This window comes from Ochotona curzoniae, unplaced genomic scaffold (assembly GCF_017591425.1).
Source record: "Ochotona curzoniae isolate NIBS_2020 unplaced genomic scaffold, NIBS_Ocur_1.0 contig_1274, whole genome shotgun sequence".
NCBI classification, from domain to species: Eukaryota; Metazoa; Chordata; class Mammalia; order Lagomorpha; family Ochotonidae; genus Ochotona; species Ochotona curzoniae.
The window spans coordinates 36,190,828-36,214,294 of NW_024465023.1; the positions used below are offsets into that span (position 1 = coordinate 36,190,828).

The 23,467-nt window shown below is 39.6% G+C and overlaps 1 protein-coding gene across 12 annotated transcripts in view; it reads left to right on the plus strand.

Annotated features, from left to right (window-relative positions):
* Positions 1 to 23,467, plus strand: part of ARHGEF9 (Cdc42 guanine nucleotide exchange factor 9) — a 162,109-nt gene that overhangs the window by 112,345 nt on the left and 26,297 nt on the right. For all 12 annotated transcript variants that reach the window (XM_041002433.1, XM_041002463.1, XM_041002429.1 and 9 more), the window contains 2 exons: positions 15,497 to 15,729; positions 20,952 to 21,081. In XM_041002433.1, the coding sequence (XP_040858367.1) occupies positions 15,497 to 15,729; positions 20,952 to 21,081 (363 nt within the window). The remainder of the gene's footprint in view (positions 1 to 15,496; positions 15,730 to 20,951; positions 21,082 to 23,467) is intronic.

Here is a 23,467-nt window from a genome sequence, read left to right on the forward strand (position 1 = left end):
AGTTTTAGTAAGGGGATATTTTAAGAAGATACATCATTTTGGATGGGATGAATAATTTTAAAGTGCTGATTGTTTTCATCCGTGAACACAGAATTTACTTCCATTGGTTTTTAAGATTTAATGATTCTTATTGTAAAGACAGATTTAATGGGGGAAAAAAAAACCGAGAGAAAGTTCTTCCATGTGCACTTTCACTCCCTAAATGGCCACAGCAGCCGGAGCCAAGCTGATGTAATTGCAGGAGCCAGTAGCTTCTTCCAGGTCTCCTACATGGCTGCAGGGTCTGAAGGCACTGGACCATCCTGTGCTGCTTTCTCAGGCCATACGCAGGGAGCTGGATCGAAAGTGGAGCAGTCAGGACACAAGTTGGCACTCATATGGGATGCCAGTATTTGGAGGTGGAGGATTAGCTAGTTGAGCCAATGTGGCTTGCCTACTTTTATATATTTGTATCTTCTGTTTTTTCATTAGTGCTTTGTAGTCTTCTAGGTAGATATCATTCATCTCGGTTAAATTTGTTTCTATTTCTAATGATACTAACGTAAATGTGATTATTTTCATTTTTAAAGATAGCCTTCCCTGAAGAACTGAAACTTCTTTTTGCGTGTGGGATCTGTGTAGTACAAGTTTACTGAAATCAGTTATTAACCCTAACACATTTTTTTGTGGTTTTTCTACTTATAATCATCTGCAAATAGTGATCATTCTTCCTTTCCAGTTTGGATGTCTGCCATTACTTTTCTTGTATGATTCTTGTTGCTAGGACTTTGAATACTATGTTGAATAGAAGTGGTCCTTGACTTATACCAGACGTCAAGACGTCAAGACGTCAAGATGTCAAGACGTCAAGACGTCCTTGACTTATACCAGATCTTGGATAAAAAGTTTTCAGTTATTTGATTATTGAGTCTTTTAAAAAAGAATTTATTTGTGTGTGAGAGAGATCACACTGTCCAGTTCTCTTTGTAAATACCCGCATCAACTAGGCCCAGGGCCAGGTCAAAGCCAGTAACATACTCCAGGTCTCCTCCACAGATTTCAGGGACCCATTTTAATGTTGCTTTCTAGGATCTACATTGGAAGGAAGCTGCTCAGGAGCTACCTGCTGTTGGCTGTGTGATTCTCATAAATGGCCTTTATTGTCCTGAAGAAATTTCTTTATATACCTAATTTGTTAAGCAGTTTTATCATAAAAGGATATTGAAGTTTGTCAGATTTATTGTGCATTTTGAAGTAATCCTGTGGGTTAATCATTCCGTTGATCAATTTAGAATATCCTATAAGCTGATTTGCATGTATTAAACTTGCATTCCAGGGATAAATTCCACTTAGTCTTAGTGCATAGTTTTGTTTTTTTTTTTATGCGTTGTTGCATTTTGTTTGTTAGTGTTCTGTATTCCTGTGTTCATTAGAGGTATTGGACTTTACTTTTCTTTCCTTCTATTATCTTGTCTTTGACATAAGGATGATTTGTGCTTCATAAAATGATTTTGGAATTGTCTCTAATTCCATTTTTGGAATAACTTAAGAGAGTTTGATATTAATCATTCTTTGAATAATTGGAAGACTTCAGCCTTGAAGCCATCTGGTCCTGCTCTTTTGTTGCTGGGAAATGTTCATTACTAATTTAATCTCTTTATTTGTAAATCGTGTGTTCTGGCTGTATTTCCTCTTAATTAAATGATAGTAGGTTATTTTTTCCTAGGAATTTATCAGTGGTCCTATAGGATATCCAAGGTGTGTGTTTTTTTTTTTAAATTTTGGTATTTAACTATTCATAGTAGTCCCTTATGATTTCTGTGGCATCTTTGTAATGTATCCACCCTCATCTCTGGCTTCATTTATATGGGCCTTCTCTCTTATTCTCAGTCAAGCTAAGGGTTTGTTGATTTTGGTTTTCTGAAATCTGTACAATTGCTTTTTCTAGTTATTTGTTATTCACTATTTGATTTCAGTCTGGTCTGATCTTTATTATTTCATTCTTATTGCTAATTTTGCGTATCATTTTTCATTCTTTTCCTAGTTCTTTAAGGTGTAATGCTAGGTTCTTCATTTTGTTTCTTTTCTTGCTTTTTATTAATGTAAAAGAACAGGTTCTCTTTGTTTGATAGGTACAGTTCTAAGAATACAACCACACTTCCCCATCTGCCCTGCTCCACCCAATACCTCTTCTTCACTCTCTTCATGAGTGTTCACAAATGCATAATTTTTTTTTAATTTTTAACCCATTTTTTTTTTATTGTTGCTTACATTGTATTATGTAGTACAGTTTTATAGGCGCTGGGGATTCCCTCCACCCCTCCCATACCCCTCCCCCCATGGTGGATTCCTCCACCTTGTTGCATAACCATAGTTCAAGTTCAGTTGAGATTCATTGCTTGCAAACACATGCCTAGCATGAAGTTCAGCGTCTTATTGTCCAGATAAGTTCAGTGGCCTCTTGGGGAGACCTTCTATGGTCTGAAGATAGGTCTAACAGAGTAAAGATCCGGTCAGTTAAAAGCCCCAACAAGGCCTCAGTTTCAATATACAACATTATGGAATTAATTGACATAGTATTGGGTAAACAATATGTTAAAAATAATGCAAGTTCCATTCTTCGAAACATCTGGGTTGAGACAGTATCAATGACAGGTTCAAAAAATAACAAACAACCATACAAAAATTACAGGTTAAATCAAGGCAAACATGTGGTATCTAATCTTTTGGGATTCGCTCATTTCCCTTAGCATTATAGTTTCCAGTTGTGCCCATTTAGCCACAAAGAACTGCATTTTGTTTTTTTTAATAGCTGAGTAGTATTCCATGGAGTAGATGAACCAAAGCTTTCTTATCCAATCTTCTGCTGATGGGCATTTCGGTTGCTTCCATGTTTTTGCAATTACTGATTGTGCTGCAATGAACATAGGGATGCATGTTGGTTTGTCGTAAAACAGGTGTTTTGGATATATTCCTAGGAGTGCTATTGCTGGGTCATATGGTATGCAGATTTTGAGTTGTTTGAGTGTTCTCCAGACTGATTTCCATAGAGGCTGTACCAATTTGCAGCTCCACCAGCAGTGGAGTAGGGTTCCCTTTTCCCCGCATCCTCGCCAGCAAGCGTCGTAGCAATATACATTTTCAATGCAATTCCAATCAAATTGCCCAAAACATTCTTCATGGAACTGGATACAATGATTCAAGAGTTCATCTGGAAACACAAAAAACCACGAATAGCTAGAACCATCCTGAAAAATAAGAAGTTAGCAGGGGGAATCACAATCCCGGACCTCTGGACATACTATAGAGCAGTGGTTATCAAAACAGCCTGGTACTGGCACAAAGACAGAAGGGAAGATCAATGGAATAGAATAGAAGCACCAAAAGGGAACCCACACAAATACAGCCAATTAATCTTTGACAAAAAGACCAATGACAACTCAAGCAATTGGGAAGGCCTCTTTAGTAAATGTTGTTGGGACAACTGGCTGATAGCCTGTAGAAACAAAAAGATAGACCCACATCTATCACCATACACCAAGATCCAATCTACATGGATAAAAGACCTAAACCTACATCCAGAAACCTTCAAACTCTTGCAGGAAAATGTAGGAAATACCCTGCAAGACCTAGGAGTAGGTTCCGACTTTCTAAGAAGGACACCAAAAGCAATAGCAGTTGAGAACAGAATAAACAAATGGGACCTCATCAAACTAAGAAGCTTCTGTACAGCAAGGGAAACAATCAACAAAGTAAAAAAGCAACCCACAGATTGGGAGAAGATCTTTGCACACGATATAGGCGATAGGGGGCTAATTTCCAGGATATACAAAGAACTTCAAAACAACCAAAAAACCAAAACGAACAAGCCTCTCAAGAAATGGGCACGGGAAATGGGCAAACATTTTACAAAGGAACAAGTCCAAATGGCAAACAAACATATGAAAAAATGTTCCAGCTCCCTAGCAATAAGGGAAATCCAAATTAAAACATCGATGAGGTACCACCTAACACCAGCAAGATTGGCCCACATAAACAAGAACACCACAAATGCATAATTTTAACTGACTCAATATTCACAGACTTAATTTGGTACTGTCAAAACATTTCTTAAGTAAAAAATAGAAAGACCACAGTGTCATAGGAGAATAGACATGGGCTAAAAGTAAGTATCATATCCCAAAGTGACTGTTTAATTTCATTCCTATGCATTTGTTTTGGTTTTCTGTATCAACTGCCATATATCAGAGGAAAGATTTAATTATCTTTTTGAGACAGGTTTATTTCACTAAGCATGATGTTTTCCAGTTGCATCCAATTTATTATAAACAAAACAAAACAAAGTAAGATTTTCTTTTTTATGGCTAAGTACTATTCCACAGTGTGTGTGTGTGTGTGGGGGGTGTATTCTAAATTTTGGTAAGGCAAACCCTTATTGTGTTTTTAATTTGTATTTCCCTGAAGTCTGAATGAGCCGTTTGTATTTCATCCTTTGAAAGTAGTCTACTCATGTCTTTCACCCATTTCTTAACTGGTTTCTTTGGTTTGTTATTGATTTTCTTAGCTTCTTTATAGATCCTAGATATTAATCCTTTATTAGGTGAATATTGCAAGTATTTTCTCCCAAGTTTTTGTGTCAGCACCTTTCAGAGTTTCCACAATGTTTTTTCCTAATAAATTGATGATATCCGGTTTAGGTCTTTGATCCATTTTGAGTTGATTTTTGTATAAGGTGTTAAGTAGGATTTTTGTTTCATACTTTTATACACGTAGATCTACGTTTCTCAGCACCATTTGTTGGAGAGATTGTCTTCTCTCCAGCAATGAATTTCAGTTCATCTATCAAAGACTATTTGGTTGTAGATGAATTAATATTTGGGGTATCTATTCTGTTCCGCGTGTCTGCATGTCTATTTTTGTGTTAGTATCAGACAGTTGTGATTGTAACTTCCTTTTAGTATGTCTTGAAGCCTAGTATTGTTATTCTTCCAGCTTTGATTTTGTTGCTTAGGACTGTTAGCTGTTCGTTGTCTCCTGTGCTTCTCTAATGACTTCTAGCATCATCACTTCTAGATCTGAGAATGTCATTGGTATTTTGATTCAGATCACATTGATTCTGTAAATTACTTTTGGTAATATGAACTTTTTATGTTATTAGTTCTTCCAGTCCATGAACATAGAACATTTTTCCATGCTGTACATTTTTTTAGCTTTTATTATTTCATACTTTTTATCATAGAAATCTTTCATCCCATTGCTTAAATTTATTTCAAGCCTAAAATTTTTGTGACTGTTGAGAATAGAACTGATTTCCTGTTTTATCCATGGCATTGTCTTTGTATACAAAGGATATTGAAATTTTTCTTTGCAACTGTACACATGCATTGCTTTGAAACTGTCTTTTCAGCATCCTTAATGTTTTAGTATATTTTGATTTCATTTGCATTTACCTTACAGTATTTTTTTTTACTTTATCTTTTCATTTCTTCTTTGACTCAATGATTTTTCAGGAACATGACGTTTAATGTACATGCATTTGTGCTGGTACAATTATAACTTTGACATAGACTGTAATATATAAAGAACATTTTTAAAATCTGTTCTTTAAATTGAGAAGGCTAAACTCTTGGCACGTTCAATTTATAAGGCCCTTATTGCCTCATCATAACAAAGCAAAATGGTAAGGCATTATAGGCAAAACAAGCAAACAAACAAACAAATAAACCAAACTTAACCCTTTCATCAGGACCCAATTCCAGTTTTAACTAACCTAACTCCCATTTTAAATGTGTTAGAATTCAGTCATGAATGTGAAGTTCTTGTAATTTGAGAATTTCCATGTTTTCTTCTGTTTTTTATTTCTAGCTTCATAAAGTGTTATGATCAGAAAAGACACTTGATATGTTTTCATTTTTGTCAAATTATGTAAGATTAGCTTTGTGGCTTATTGTTTTTTATCCTTGAGACTAATCCCTGTGCACTTGAAAAAAAAAATGTGTGTTCTGGCCTGTAGGATAGGCTCTATGCATCTTTTAGGTACATTTATTTTTTGCTATTGTTGTTTGTTTTTCATTAAATATTTTATTTGCTTTTATAGGAAGAATAGGGAAGGAGTTACACAGAGAAAGATCTTCTGCCTGCTGATTCATTCCGAAGCCATTAGCCAGGAGCCTCTTTTGGTCTCCCAGTACGGGTACAGGTTCCAAAGGCTCTGGGCCATCCTCCACTGCTTTCCTGGGCCATAGGCAGGGAAACTAATCAGAAATGCAGCAACTTGGAAACAAACCCGCACCATGTGGGATGTCAGGACTTGTAGGTGGATTAACCAGTTGAGCCATTGCACCAGCCCCGGTACATTTGGCTTAAAGTGATGAAAATGTACTCTTTCCTTATTGTCTGGATGATACCACCATTTTAAAAGATTAGTAATTTATTTGAAATGCAGAGTAAGAGAGAGAGAGAGAGAGAGAGAGAGAGAGAGAGAGAGAGAGAGAGAGAAAGAGAAAGAGATTTACTCCCCAAATGGCCACAACAACCAGAGCTGGGCTGGACTGGGATGAAGCCAGGAGTTAGGAGCTTCTTCCAAGTCTCCTGCTTGGTTGTAGGGTACCAAAGACTTGGGCCATCTTCTTCTGCCTCCCCGAGCTCATTATGAAGGAGCTGGATTAGAAGTGGAGCAGCCAAGACTTGAAAATTCGTACACTTATGTGGGATGCTGGTGCCATAGGTGTTGGCTTTACCCACTAGATCACAGTGCTTTTCCCCATTTCTTTTTGAACATGAGATACTTAAATATTTTTGCATTTTCCTGTTTTTTAGTATCATATATATTTTTTTTGTTTAGCAAGTGATTCATTTTGATCTTATATTGTTTTCTGTTTTTGTCTGTTTATCTTTGTTCTTTTAATTCACCAGTCTCCTTTAGAATAATTATTTGAGATTCTTAGGCAATTCGTGGAGCTTGTTTTGGGGGTTAGTTGTTGGAAGTTCATTTGATGATGTCATTTGGTGGTTCCATTTTTGATGTCATTTCTTCACATTCTTCTTGCTCCTTATAGTCTTGCAAAGTTGCCTATAGTTTTTCAAGAAGCAGATGCTGCTTCCTTATTTTATGAACTCACTTAGATAAAGAAAGTGCTGACTCTAGAGGACCTATTGTGGCAATAGGTATATTAGTGTTTGACGCTAAGCCACAGAGTTATTCAATGTCTGGGTGAAACATTGTATCTTGTTGGCTCATACAGTTGGCAACTTTAAAAACTGTGGAATGCAGACTGCAGCTGTGAGACTGATGAGAGTCTTAGTTTTCCTTTGGATCAATTGACTAGATAATATGCCTATTGGCATTGGAGTATTGTGGACAAATTCTGTTGGAGAGGCTAATTGAAGAAATATGTATGATACCATTAGCCAGCTGTGGTTTTGCACAAGATGGTAAAGACTGAGATAAGTGACAATGAGTAAGACCAACTGCAAGCAACTAATAATGAAGGCTGGACTCATGTAAATACACCATTGCATAGACCAACTTTGGGTATATCAAGATCCAATTATCAGAATCAGTCTTTCTATGGGTGGACAACTACAAGACCAAGACGGTGATGTCACTGTGTGCATAAGTTCAGGGACCATCAATGGGTGGAAAAAAATAAACAGTGATAGCAGCTGGCACTGAGATATAAGGCCAGGTAGTTATATATTCCCGGTTGTGGATACCATGGCTAGCATTGTTCTATAGCCTGGTTTCATCAGTCTGTGTTGTCTGTGCATGGTTGTACTGGAACCCACAATGGGTGACCTTGAGGCTATTTCTGGACATACATCTGGTAGTGTTCTGAGTCCTTGGGCCAGAACACCCAAGGAGGAGACATCAACTTGAGTGTTTTCAAGGAGAAGTGATAGTAACATGACTTGAGAACGCAAAGGTTATTGGCTGGTCCTGTGCTGGTCATAACTGAGGCAACTTCTTGCACAGCTGCACAAGTCATGGGAGTACTCATAGATCAGGGACCTAGGAAATATAAAGACTGCAGGATTTGGTCCTTGGGTAAGGACAACAACACAAACAGTAATTGGCAAACTATTTTCCAGCTCAGTGCAGTGGATGAGAGATGGGACACGACCCAAGTACATTAAAACTCTGAAGGAAAAAATATTGTGGGGGCTCCACAGCATAGACTGCAGGAATCTGTTGCTACTGTGCTAGAAGTTGTTTTTCTCAGCATTGAAAGTTTCTACAGTTTTTTTGCAGAACAAGGTACTAGGGTCTGTCTTTGAACCACTGAGGAGGAACCTTTGTTTGTATAAAAATGTAAAGGGCACAAGGGACCATGTGTTTGTTGAGGTTCCCAATAGAAAGATCCCATTGATTCCTTTTGGCTGGCTGATACTAATAGAGCCCATCTCTCTTATTCTCCACAGTTTCCATTTGTCTCAGCTATGCCAAATCCCCTCCCACCCCCCAGAGATCTGGATTGGAAGAAAGTAAAGCTAGTCGTTTGTGCAGTACCCCAGAAAGTTTGGGAAACTTGTTATATACCCTACTATCCTTTCTCTTTCAAAGGGGACATAGAACCAGAGAGCTCCACAATGCTCAGGCAGTGCTGGTTTGACGGACGAGATGAGATGATGCTGGCAGAATTTTCTGTTCTTCCTACCATTTCTGTATGATTATTCTTATTGTACATTTTCCTTTCCACTGTGTTGCTTTGAGTTCTTTTTAAAGAAGATTTATTTATTTTTTATTAGAAAGGCAGGTATACAGAGAGGAAGGGAGACAGAGAGGAAGATATTCCATTCACTGATTCACTCCCCAGGTGTCCATAACATCCAGAGCTGAGCTGATATGAAGCCAGGAACCGGGAGCTTCTTCCAGGTGCAGTGTTCCAAGGCTTTGGGTTATCAGTGACTGCTTTCCTAGGTCACAAACAGGGAGCTGGATGGAAAGCAGGGCTTCTGGGTCATGGCCCAGAGCCCATAGGGGATCCCAGTGAATGCAAGGTGAGGTCTTTAGCCACCAGGCTACCGTGCAGGGCCCAGCTTTGAGTTCTTTTAAAAAATAACTTATTTATGTAAAGTGAACACATTTCATGTATTTCACAATATAGATGTAGGAGCATAGTAATACTTTTCACTCCACCTTTCTTCCTGCCTGCATTCCCCACATTTTAAAGGCGTAGTGACAAAGAAAAGGAGATTTCTTTCTGCTGGATCATTTGTGGCTGTGGTTAGTGTAGATCCTGGCTGAAGCAATGAGCTTCTAATTTCATCTGGTTGTCCCATATGAGTGGTAGGGCGCCAACCATTTGGTCCACCTCCTGTTGCTTTCCCAGGCACATTAACAGGGAGCTGGATCAGAATCAGGGCAGCTGAGATTCACACTGGTGCCAATACAGGGATGCCAGTATTGCAAGTAACAACATAATCCACTGCATCACAATACCAACCCCCGCTGTGTTTTAGGTGGACTTCAAAACTCTTCCAGAGTTATGCTTGTTCATTCACACCTGCTTATTTGTACTTTGCTGTAGAAGACATGAAGGCTGACCTTTCCTAACCTGCCATTTTGTCAAAATCCTTTACCTAAAAATTGAGTTCTGAGCATTGAGTTTTGGTGCTATTGCAAAGTGATATTTTAAATGTTTATTCTCTTACAACTTGTTGCTATACATTGACGTTAATGCATTAACTTTGTATCCTAGCACAATTGCTCCATTAATAATTCTAATTTCTGTGATTTTCTTATGATTAAATGCATCTATAATCATATGTTTTCAATCTGTGCGCCATTTATTTTCTGTCTTATTGCATTGGCCGGGATATGTAGTACAGTGTGAACTAGAAATAATGAATGGGCAGCTTGGTCTTGTTGCTGATCTCAGGGGCAAGCTTTCAGTATTTCACCACTGAGAATGTATTAGCTTTAGGGTTTTCCTTCAGCATACTGAGATAGTTTCTTTTTATTCCTAGGTTTTCATGGCTTTTATCATAAATGCGTTTTTGCAAATGCTTATTCTGTATCTGTTGAAATGATTGATTGCCCCTTAATCAAGTGAAATAAATTGGGGTAAATCCCTGCGAAACGTAATGCATCATGCTTTCTTGTTTACTATTTCACCTGATTTTTCTAAGAAACCTATTTGTAATAGCCCTGTTTCCTTATTACTTTTGCTTATTGGTGTTCCTATTCGGTTTTTTTTTTTTTCAATGATTTGTGTTTTCTTGTAGCAGCTTTTTAAAAATCGCATGTTGAGCAATTTATAAAAAATTTGAGGAATTTTTTCAAAAAGGTTTATTTGGTAATTTCAAACTGGTAGAAAAGTTGAAACACAATAGCAGTACAAAGAATACATAAATATCAGTCACCAAGATCACATATTGTTAATATTTCATCATTTTTGTCATTTTAGTATCCTTTCTTTTTCTTAATTGTCTCTGTCCTTCTTTGAATGCATATATACATTCTTATATTTTTCTGCCAAGCCATTGATAACTAACTTGTATTCATTTTACCCTTACCCCTTTTTTTCCATTTTGAAAAGATGCATCTTATTTCACTTATTTTTATTTGAAACGTGGAGTTATAGAGAGGAGACAAGTGAGATAGCTCTTTCATCTGGTGGTTCACTTCCCAAATGACTGCAATGGCTGGAGCTGAGCTGATCCTATCGGAAGGCAGGAGCCAAGAGCCAGGAGCTTCCTCTGCTCCCTCACGCCTTGCTCCCACGCCCCCATGATTCCAGGTGTCCAAGAACCTGAGCCATCCTCCCCTGCTTTCCCAGGCAGTTAGTAGGGAGCTGGGTTGGAAGTGGAGCAGTGAGGACATAAAGTGGCACCCATATGGGATGTGATGCAGGCAGAAGCTTATCATACTACACTGTGGCACCAGTGCCACTCCTGCACCCAAGCGGCATTTCTTAAGGTATATTTTGTGGAGAAAAATTGAGGTTCTGGATTATATGATATTTTTCATACAGGATTCAGTAATTTTTCAGCTTTTCTGTTCTCAATGGCAGGATATATCGAAATCAACATACTCTGATTGCCACAAGTAGAGTATTTGATTTCTTTTGTGACCCAGTAGCAGAGTTGCTGGTTTTTTTTTTTTAAGGAAATTAAACACTTTAATAGGACCATTTTTACAAAGCATAAAGCAAAACCAAGTGATGACAGACTCTTATTCGCAGAAGCATTAAACTTACTTCCAAATTGCTTAACATAAAGCAATAGGCAAAAGTGAGAGTGACAAAGCAGGCATCAATTACCAGTGGAACTTTTACTAACACTGTTATTTGGGCAGAATGAAAGTCCACCTGTCTTTGACCATGAAAGCAAATCTGTGAGCCTTGTTTTTTTTATGATGTCACCATAAAAAGTGACAAATTGATACATGTGATAATTTTAGGCAGAGAACTTTTTATTTGATAAATTCATATCCAGAGAATTTTTGTATTACTAGTTTATGATCAGTTCCATAGGCTCTGGGATTTCTCTTACCCCTTTCCAAATCTCCTTCTCTTCCTCAATTTCCCCCACATAATCACAATTGTGTAGTTCCTCACAAAGAGTCATAAGTCCATCATTGTGGGCATGGACAATGGCAGAGTCCAGCAACCTGTTGTCAAGATATAATTAATAGGGGCCCGGTGGCATGGCTTAGCGGCCAGAAGACCTTGCCTTGAATGCACTGGGATCCCATATGGGCATCAGTTCTAATCCCAGCAGCTCCACTTCCCATCCAGCTCTCTGCTTGTGGCCTGGGAAAGCAGTTGAGGATGGCCCAAAGCTTTGGGACCTTGCCCCGTGTGGGAGACCCAGAAGAAGTTCCTGGATCCTGGCTTCAGATCAGCATAGCATCGGCTGTTGTGCTCACTTGGGGAGTGAATCGTCGGACGGAAGATCTTCCTCTCTGTCTCTCCTCCTCTCTGTATATTTGACTTTCCAATAAAATAAATAAATAAATCTTTAAAAAAAAAAAGGAATAGTTAACAGTTTTATTGGGAGTCCATCTTTGTCTGGAAGTAGAGATGCATACTGCATTGTATCCTCACATCTGGATACGACAGTCAGCATTACAGTTACAATACACCCCTGTAAATAAAAAGGGACAAAACAAAAACAACAACAGGAAGAACAATAGAAATTTACAATGCCATGATGTTAAATAATATGCTACTGTATGACTAATGTGTCATTTAAGAAATGAGAAAGAATCAGTGAGGAATCTAATGAGAAAAAACAAAAGTTTTGAAGAAATGAAAATAAAAGTCAAAACATCAAAAACCATGATGTATAGTTTCCACTAATCTTTGTTGGTGACATGTGTCTCCTAAAAGCAACAGAGAGATGGATTTTGGTTTTTTATCCAATATACTATTCTATGAAATTTGAATGATGGGTTTAAGCCATTTTCATTCAGGATTAATATGAATGGGTGGTAATTTGATCATGTCATTTTAGCAATTGGTTGTTCATTGTTAGATTTACTCTTTTGTTTTGAAGTTCTTCACGTTTGCCTTTGATTTTGGTGGGTGCTATTCATTTTCTCTGTCAAGAGAACATCTTTTTTTAATTTTTTTTAAAGATTTATTTTTATTTTTTTTTTTCATTGGAAAGACGGATATACAGAGAGGAGAGACAGAGAGGAAGATCTTCCGTCCGATGACTCACTCCCCAAGTGAGCGCAATGGCCGATGCTATGCCAATCCGAAGCCAGGAGCCTCTTCCGGGTCTCCCACGCGGGTGCAGGTTCCCAAAGCTTTGGGCCGTCCTAGACTGCTTTCCCAGGCCACAGGCAGGGAGCTGGAAGGGAAGTGGGGCTGCCGGGATTAGAACTGGCGCCCATATGGGATCCCGGGCGTGCAAGGTGAGGACCTTTAACCACTTGCGCCACCGCGCCGGGCCCAAGAGAACATCTTTAAATATAATTTGTGGGGCAGGTGTGGAAGAGGCATAGTCTTCAAGCTTTTTTTTTTCTTTAAGATTGTTTCCCTGTTGTGACTAGAAATATATTCCAATTCTGAGATTTTTTTCTTCTGCCTCCTTCATTTTATTATTGAGATTTTCCAATGACTTTTTAATTTTCTCTATTGCATTCTTCATTTCCAACAACTCAGCTTGATTTTGTTTTAGTGTTGCTATTTCCTGTGTGACATATTCTTAAATTGCTTGAATTCCTATATGCGCTTTATAATGAGTTTTCTAAATTCTGTATTCCCCATCTTCTCAATGTATTCTTCAACTAACTCTGAGGTTGGCAAAGGCTTTTGCTCCTTTGCAGGGGAGTTTTCGGTAATATTCATTGTGCCTTTGTCTCTTCTTTTGCTCTTGGTCATTATACTTCTGGTTAGCAGATTCTTCTCCTTAGGGCCAGTTTCTAAGCTGTGTCACCCATTGGTTTACAACTCGATTTTACTTATTGTGGGTGGTACACGGCTCTTTGCTTGCAGCCTATTACATTATTTCCAACAAGTTCCAGGTTTGGGTTCTTATGTTAGATTTCCACCATGGTCTCCGTAGCCCCAGCTTCTGGCTCACCACTCTCCACCTCCTGTGATACCATGCTGAGGCTGTACTATTGTCTGTACAACTTTTCTCCCACTTCCAGTTCTAGCACTTCCCAGGATTAGGGAGACACAAGGTGTCCTGAATAACTGGATTGTTGGTAGTGTGGATCTTGCCAGAACCTGCTGGTTGTAAGGTCTGAGGGCCATACAGACGTATTTTGACCCATATGATGCCAAAGTCACTGTTATTGTTCCTGTGGTACTAGTACAGTGCACTGAGCTGGAAGTGAGTTCACATCCAGGACAAACACATGTGCAGTTTACTATTTTCCTTGCAATCTCATACCCTTTGCCACCCTCTACAAAATGGCATCTGATGTACATCTCATGATGTTCTGGATTTGCTGGCCATTAGATCTCAGGCTACCCAGACCCATTTTGGGTGAGACCTGTAGGATGCTGCATTGGTCCAATGCATTGTGCCAGCAATGAGTTAGTTCTCTGCACAGTGCTGTCCCATAGCCTTTGCCTCCCTACACAAAAGGTAGCGTGATGTGGCTCTTGTGCGTGTCTGGGCTGTGAAATGCACTCTGTTTCCACACCACCTGTTCGGGACCTACTGCTTTCTTTCTGCTCCTGGTCAACTCAAACAAATCAGCAGGATGAGCAGTTCCTTGCTTGTGTTTACCTGCTGAGCTTCTGATGAACTATTCCCACCTGGCTGCTGATGAAGCTTGGGCCTCCCATTTATCTCCAATAGCTGCTTGCTAAATGCCGATGGGGTATCTGGTCACTGCAACAGCACACCACTGTGTCTACTGCTTTCCCATATCCGCTAGTCTCCAGGTGCCCCTTTGTCATCAGCTTGTCCTCTTCTACTTTCTGGAATGTTCCCTCTCTGCTTCATTGCCGCTAATAGTTCTCTGTCTGTTAAAATGTGTGCTTACTGTATTCTACCATGTTAATTTTCCCAGTAGCAGAGTTTTATTACCACATTACCCCTTGCTGTATCTCACTCTTGTTAGAACGTTGGTAGCTTTCTTTTCCAAAATTTCCAGTTCGTTTCTACATATTTTTTATTTTCTTTCTTTTTTTAAAAAAAGATTTATTTTATTTTTATTGGGTAGGCAGATATACAGAGAGGAGAGACAGAGAGGAAGATCTCCCGTCTGATGATTCACTCCCCAAGTGAACGCAACGGCCGATGCTATGCTGATCCGAAGCCAGGAGCCTCTTCCGGGTCTCCCACGCGGGTGCAGGGTCCCAAAGCTTTGGGCCGTCCTCGACTGCTTTTCTGTGCCACAGGCAGGGAGCTGGATGGGAAGCAGGGCCGCCAGGACAGAACCGGCGCCCATATGGGATCCCGGGCGTGCAAGGCGAGGACCTTAACCACTTGCGCCATCACGCCGGGCCCATATTTTTTATTTTCTATAAGAACTCCTTAGGACTTGGCACAGTGGTTCAGTTGGCTAATCATCCCCCTTCAAACACCAGGATCCCAAATGGACACAGATTCATGTCCTAACTGCTCTACGTTCCATTCAGCACTCTGCTTGTGGCGTGGGACAACAGTGGAGGATGGCCCAGTTCCTTAGGATTATTCACTCATGTGGGAGACTTACAAGAAGCTCCTGGCTGGCTCCTGGCTTCAAATTGGCTAAGCTTTAGCCATTGCGGTTACTTGGGGAGTGAACTAGTAGATGAAGATCAGAAACTAGTAGATGGAAGATCTTTCTCTCTGTCACTCGTTTTCTCTGTATGTCTGCCTTTCCAATGAAAATAAATCTTTAAAAATGAGCTCTTTTACTAGTGCATCTAGTTTCCCAATAATTTCTTGTCATATTTTATCATTCTATGAACCAATTTAGGAATAATAGACATTTTATTATTATTATTGTTATTATTATTATTATATTCCTACATTAAAAACAGGATCTTTCTCCCCTTTAAGACTTCTTTCGATGTCCTCAATAGCTGTTTCCTTTTCCTTTTTTTCCCCCCTCTGGCCACAGCAAGATGGATTCTGGATATATTCTGAGTATTGTAACAACCACCTGGATGCCTGCATGGAGCTCTCCAAGCTGATGAAGGATAGCCGCTACCAGCATTTCTTTGAGGCCTGTCGTCTGTTGCAACAGATGATTGATATTGCTATTGATGGCTTTCTTTTGACTCCAGTACAGAAGATCTGCAAGTATCCTTTACAGCTAGCTGAACTTCTGAAGTATACTGCCCAAGACCACAGGTAATGGAGTAAGGGAGACTGGAGTAAGGGTTCCTGTGAATGTTGATCCTTACTAAAAATGTGTCCTTTTGCCTTTCCTACCTTCTATTAATGATGGATTCTTGCTTACTTCATAGCACTATTGAGAAAAATGCTTTTGAGATTTGCTTTCAAAGTTGGAAATCAGTATGCACACAAAATAAATCTGCACCATCATTGTTATACAACTTAGGGCTTACCTTGGGAGAACTTTATAACTTGGTCCTTAAACTTAAGTTCAGTCAAAAAAAATCCATTCTGATGTTTTCAACTCTACATTCCACCCTGTTTGAAAGGTTCAAATGCCCTGGTAAAATCCTACCCAGATTATACTGACCCTAGATTCTTTTATAAGATGGATTTCTTTAGAGTTTTCCACTTGCCTCTTCCTCAATCCCACTGTGCCATTCCCTTAGTCAGAGAGTATGGGTGGGGGAAAATAGACTTGTGACTTCCACTACAGTTTTTTTTTTCAAAATTTTAACTATTTCAAAGAAAAACTGGGGTCAGCAATGGCTCAACTGGCTAATCCTCCATGTCCAGGCACTGGAATCCCATATGGACACCAGCTCATGTCCCAACTGCTTCACTTCCTCCAGCTGCCTACTTTTTGGCCTGAGAAAGCAATAGAGAATGGCCCAAATCCTTGGGAATCTGTATCTGTGTGAAAGACCCAGAAGAAGCTCCTGGCTCCTAGCTTCGGATCAGTTCAGTTCTGGTCATTGTGGCCATTTGATGAATGAACTAGTGGATGGAACATCTCTCTCTCTCTGTCTCTCCTCTGTGTAAATCTGTCTTTCCAGTGAAAATAAGCAAGTTTAAAAAAAGATAAAAAAAGAAAACCAAGCCAGCAAGGACCAAGGAGCTTACTTCAAATTGAGTGGAAATTATACTTCTCACATCCTATCAGTAAGGAACATGCTGGGAATAATCTGTAATTATAGGAATGGTCTGCAATGAGCCATCCTGCACTTATGTCCTAATAACCCAGAGCTGCTAACCTGTTTCTGACTTCCGTTTTATTTTTAATTGATGTTAAACCCTTGATCTTTATGTACCCTTTGGCCTAGCTCTAAGTTCTATTTTTTCAAATTAAGGAATTCAGCAAGAAATAAGGCCTTTGCCCAATTTATCTTAGCTTTCTGCTTGATTCTTTGTAGATTCGTTTTTCATTTGACATCTGTTTCCCATGGGTTACTTCCATGTCTGCATGCATAAAGTCACAGGCTTGGAGCAGTTGGTTTGGCTTGAGTGAAACTTCCAGGCCAATTGCTAGGCTCATTTTTGAGTTGATATGGCTTCTTTTTTGAATCATTGAATCATGAGTCTTGTGGTTCTGGAGTCCTAGGCAAGTTTCAGATTTTAACCCAAATGCCATGGCACTGGTCTTCTGTTTGTGTGATTAACAAGGCCAGTGATAGCTCTGCCTTCCATGCTGTCCTGAGTATGAGGGAGATAGGTGGAGTAAGGTCTTGTCAAGGAAAACTCTCTTCTCCCTTACTGAGGCAATTTACTAGCTGGGGGTGATGAACATACTCAATAGATTTGAAATTCGCAATGTGTCCCATTGCTAGATTGGTGATCTCAAATTTTAATTCTTGTGAGAACTAGTAGGATATTGAAGAACCCATATGAAAATTCAGATACTTACAAATGAAAATCAGAAAATCCACACAGTCCTTAGAAGAGAATACCTTAGAGGAGAAATACCTTCCTTTCTGGTTAGATTGCCTCACTTTATGGTTGGAAAGGCTAAAATATAAGAAGAAAAAAAAAGGTAAATCTGTGGTGGCACAGGGACACTGATTATGAGCACTAGTCTGGGAATCTGTCTTTTCAAAAAGGCATCGAGGTGATGTTTGTGCACAGATGGGTTTAGGAGTCAGTGCAGTAGCCAACCTGTAACACTGCTTTCATCTGTCAGTCTCTGATATCATGAGACCAGCTGACCTTCACAGTTATACTGCATGGTAGTAAGGGACCAGCGGAAGTGATTTCTGTGCTTAAATCATCAAGCAATAGCCTCTAGACCGATAGTTTTAAAAATTAGACATTCAGGGCCCGGTGCGGTGGCGCAAGTGGTTAAGGTCCTTGCCTTGCACGCCCGGGATCCCATATGGGCGCCAGTTCTATCCCGGCAGCCCCGCTTCCCTTCCAGCTCCCTGCCTGTGGCCCGGGAAAGCAGTCGAGGATGGCCCAAAGCTTTGGGAACCTGCACCCGTGTGGGAGACCCGGAAGAGGCTCCTGGCTTCGGATCGGCATAGCATCGACCGTTGCGGCTCACTTGGAGAGTGAATCATCAGACGGAAGATCTTCCTCTCTGTCTCTCCTCTCTGTATATCTGCCTTTCCAATAGAAAAATAATAAAAATAAATCTTTAAAAAAAAATTAGACATTCAAAGAATGGTTCTCAAATGGTTTCGTATCACAGCTCCTCATGAACCTGCTTTGTGAGTACCCAATCTGTGGAATCTAGAAAAGGACTCTAAAAAGCATACTTACGAACTGATGATGTTACTAGGTACATTACATATTCAGTAATTGATCTTTTTTTTGTTTTTTCTTTTTTTTTTTTAAAGATTTATTTTTATTATTTTTTGATTGGAAAGGCGGATATACAGAGAGGAGAGACAGAGAGGAAGATCTTCTTGTCTGATGGTTCACTCCTCAAGCAGCTACAATGGCTGGAGCTGAGCTGATCTGAAGCCAGGAACCTGGAGCCTCTTCCAGGTGTCCCACATGGGTGCAGGGTCCCAACGCTTTGGGCCATCCTCGACTACTTTCTCAGGCCACAAGCAGGGAGCTGGATGGAAAGTAGGGCCGCCAGGATTAGAACAGGCACCCATATGGGATCCCTGCGTGTTGGAGGAGAGGACTTTAGCTGCTAGACTATTGTGCTGGACCCTCAGTAATTGATCTTAAAGATCCCAGAAAGACCATATTATGTGATATTCTTAAGCAAGCAAGCAAAAGGCTTTATTGGGTTGGTGGGGGCAAGACAGATCACCCACTAGGACTTCCTTCCTGTATTCCTTTATCTTGTGCATAAAATGCCTGCCTCCTAAAACTCTCTTGTTCTTTGGATCCTTGGTCTCATTTTCTGGCACATCCTTGGCTCTGGAGTGCTGTTGAAAGAGTTCAGGCAGTGACAAGCTATACTAATCTTGATCCATCTTCAGTGTGATCAGTTAGGTCCAGCACTACCTCAGGATGTGGGCCACACTTTATGAATCCTCAAGAAGTTAAGATAGCAGCCTCTACCATGCACATCACTAGCCTCTTGCATTTGAAGGCAGTTTGGAGCTACTGCCAGCTTTGAGGTTTAGTCAGATAAGTAGACCTGAAATGCAGGCAGTCAGAGTAGCCTCTGAAGTGGCAGGGGTATTAGATAGAGAGTGAAAAGGGGAAAAATACTGCCTTTGCTTGGAGAGGGATAACGTATTTCACCTCCACTACCTTCCTGCAGCTGACAAGAATGATTGTTCACAAAAGGGATGCTAGCTCATGTTTCTGAAACCGGAGAAATCTTGCTTCTGTCACTCTCTCCAGTAGCAGAAGGGGCCTATGCTTCGTCTGATGGCTCTGCCTGGCTCTGGCCAGGATCCCGGTTGGACCTCAGTTATTCTCCTCTTTCACTCACAATTGAAGCTGGTGGGAAGGGTTAGAGATTGGAAAATTTCTACTCTAGCTGTGATTAGAAAACTAGTAGCAATGGGACAGTTAACCTTGCATGACTACTAAGTAGTAAAAAATCAAACCACAACAAAACAAGACAAACAAACCACAAAACTTAGCTCGCACAACTGATGCACTAAACTTTTACTGTAATTTAATTTTAATTCAATGTGGCTGGGTGGGCACCATATTTGACAGTATAACTGTGTTTCCCAGAATGTGACTTAAAGCAGGATGTCCTTAAATCAGAAAAAAGAGACTAAGGCACAGAAAATGGCCCCAAATGAGCAAGAGTACTTATTTATTTCAGTAGCTTCTCCAGCTACCCTTCTATCTCCTTACCCTGTCTCAAAATAACAATCTTAGTCCTATCAGAGAAAGAAACTTCAGCAGTGTTACAAAGTTCAAAAGATTCCCCCATCAGCTAGGGCAAGTGATTATGAAGGGATCAAATGTAACAGGAAAAAGTGTAAAGTTTTGTAGTTGAGTCTAAGAAATCTTTTAGGACAGGCTGAGATAGATACAGCTTCTATAGAACATGCTTAGGGAAGACTTAGGAAATATTGGTTGGTCATAACCTTAATATAAGTTAACTCGGAGTCCCAAAAGAAAAACTGATAATGATTAACATCCATTAAGTCTCAGAATAAAGCAGGCTTTCTTAACAAAGTTGTCTTGAGACAAAATAAATTGGTTAGGAGGTACAATAAACAGCCCTTCCCTACGGGTGATAAAATACAATAGTGTTTCAGAACCATGATCCTCAAAAGAATGCAGAGCACAGATTGCAGCTGCACATTCCAACTAACAGTTACATGCATTTGTCCTAGCAGTTAAAACTCCTTCCCTGTGTTCATGTTGGGTCCGCCACCACACTCTTCAGTATATTAAGAAACAAAGAGGCAGTTATTGTGCATCTTCTTTTTCTCCTTTCTAATCAGAACTAGAAGAATGAGCATATTAATAACGACCAAGGCGTTTTCAGCATCCCCAGAGAGAGTTGTTAACGCTGAACCATGATGCATCCTCTTACCTTCACATTTTATTGTAGCTCCACTGAGTGGCCAAGATCTGTTATTCTGCCTTCCCTAGCAATTGAGATCAAACAAGTAGAGGAAACTATACAGATTGGTGTAATCCAAAAACATACGGACTATTTAGACTCCCAGGAAGCTGGGATGAGGGTTATATTTCTGGGATCAAGGGTTTTAAGAATTATCTCATGTGATGTATTTACTAGAGAAATGTTATTTGTAATACTATTGCTAACATTTATTATAGAATAAGAGTAGACTAATTTACATATAATGATTATGTTTATTTTATTAAACGTCTCAATAAATTTTAGCATAGTTCTCTTCATTTCACAGGTGGGAATAGTGAATCAATGAGAGGTGATGTACAGTGTCATCTGAAAATCAGGACTGTGGTTCACTGGAGGAAACCAGAGGGAATGTTACGATTGATACCTTGCCTAGTGGTTCTCTAGCACATTAGTCCATCCAATTTGCACTTTTGTATCTTCACAGTGACTACAGGTATGTCGCAGCTGCTTTGGCTGTAATGAGAAATGTGACTCAGCAGATCAACGAACGCAAGCGACGTTTGGAGAATATTGACAAAATTGCCCAATGGCAGGCCTCTGTCCTAGACTGGGAGGTAGGATCTCTACCAACTGGGGCTTTGGAGAGTATGAATATGTTGGTAAAAACTTCCTATTTTAGACAAGAATGCAGGAAGAGGAATTAGATTTGAAGAACAGGATGAATTTCAATTTGACCCAAGCAAAAACTTCCTGCTAGTGCTAAGTGCGGGGTGCTTGAACAACTTTTTAAGATTATTTGAAAAAAAAAAAAATCTCTGTGACTCTGATTTATCACAAAAGGAAAGATTTATCTCTTAGGATGTATCTGGGAAATAGCTGGGTTACTTCTGTAACATTTCAAAATTTTTCATGCCCTGTACTTAAAAACACCAGATGTACACTTAGATGGGTAGCATATACTGATTAACTCCCAGGCACAACATATGAATATCAATATGAAATTGATTTTATTGTTCTTAACCATGAAGAAAAGCAACTTACATTTCCTGTTGGCTGGATCACAATGATAGCCTTTCATCCCATATAAATAGGCATGAGTTCTCTAAAACTTTGAAAGCCTTCGGTAGCTAAAATCCCTTGAAATCCACCAAGAGAACTTAGAGTAATGACATTTCACATTTATCTATCAGGGCCAACTTGATATCTGATAGTCCACAGGCTAACACAACTGAGAGAAGATGGAAATGCTACCACGGAAAGACAGCATTCTTAGGCCTGTGGTCACAATGTTGAGTTAGAGCCAACTCCTTATTCAACTGGCTGTAATTCAGCTGTCATTTTCTTTTCCTTTCTTTATTTTCTTTATTTATTAGAGATGCAGAGTTAAGGAGAGAGAGAAAGTTTTTCATCAACCCCAAATGGATGCAGTGGTTGGGTCTGGTCCAGGCAAAGCCAGGAGTTAGGAGCTTCTTCCAGGAGTCCCATGTGGGTGCAAGAGCCACAACACTTGGCTTGTCCTTTGCTGCCCCAGGCACAATACCATAGAACTGAATTAAAAGTGGTACAGCCAAGACTTCAACCATATTGGATGCCAGCACTTTAGGCAGTGGGTTAATCTAATATACACAGTGCAAGCCCAGCTGTCATTTTCTATGATTAAGAAGTAGTGTCTCTTTTAGCATTCAAGTAGGAAAATCTATTCCAAGAAAACTGGCATCAATCTTACTAAGAATTACTTAGCCAGAGTTTGGGGATGGGGAGAGCAGGGGGCATCTATTTTTTAAATTCTGCTACCTCTGTTCTTCCTTAATATAGATGACTGGGTAAGACCATAGTTCTGATCAGTGGGCTTATTTAGAGATGTACATTGTTTTAAAGATAATTTGTTCATATATCAAAGAACAGCCGTGATTCTTTGAGATGCAGAAAAATGAATTAAAATATGTAGAGAACCTTGTCGTAAGAGGAAGCTAACACTGGCCCGGACTTCTTTGAAAATCATGGAATCGGTGGCACTTGTGCCTCGGTTGCTTTTTGTTTTAAATTATTATTACATTGTATTATGTGACACAGTTTTTTAGACACTGGGATTCCTCTTACCCCTTCCCTAACCCTCCCCCCATGGTGGATTCCTCCACTTTGCTGCATTGCCGCAGTTCAAGTTCAGTTGAGATTCTTTCATTGCAAGCATATACGAAGCATAGAGTCCAGCATCTTATTGTCCAGATAAGTTCAACGGCTTCTTGTGGAGACCATCTCTGGTCTGAAGGTAGAGCTGGCAGAGTGTCATCCCGACCAATCAAAACCCCCAACATAACATCAGCAACAATCCACAACATTATGGAATTAGTGGACATAGTATTGAGTAACCAATATGTTAGAAAAAAAATTTACATTTTACAGGTACTGACATCATTTCATCTTAAATTAAGGCAAACATGTGGTATCTAACTTTTTGGGATTGGGCCTCGGTTGCTTTGAGAGGTCCAAAGGGGCAGAGGGCTGAACCAAACAACTTACAGTAAGTCCATCAACTCTAAGACAATCTGACTTTATAGTAAGGCTTTTTCTTACATCATGATAGTGTTCTCTATAACAGGGGATGCCTAATAGCAATTATCATCCTATTTTTTGGAACATTTCCCTCTTTTCACTGGATGGAAGACATTCTTATTTTTTCATGTGTTCTTGGTCAAGGAAGAACAAGAATAGCTTGAGTCCCCATCCTACAAAATGAATTTCATTAATACTAAACTCAGCTTTGTAGTAGTCAGCTGTGATTTAAAGACTGGGCAACTCAAAAGGCACTTTCTGTGTGTTTTTGGTGCTAGTAATAAAACAGGTAATTCTGATAATTCCTTGTATGATTGATTGATCCTCTCATTTCCTGCTCTTCTATTTGGTGAAACATTTATTTATTTAAATTGCTGTCTTAGTCCATTTGGGCTGTTCACTGGCTTAGAAAAGGAAATTCATTTCTGATAGTTCTGGAGACTGGAA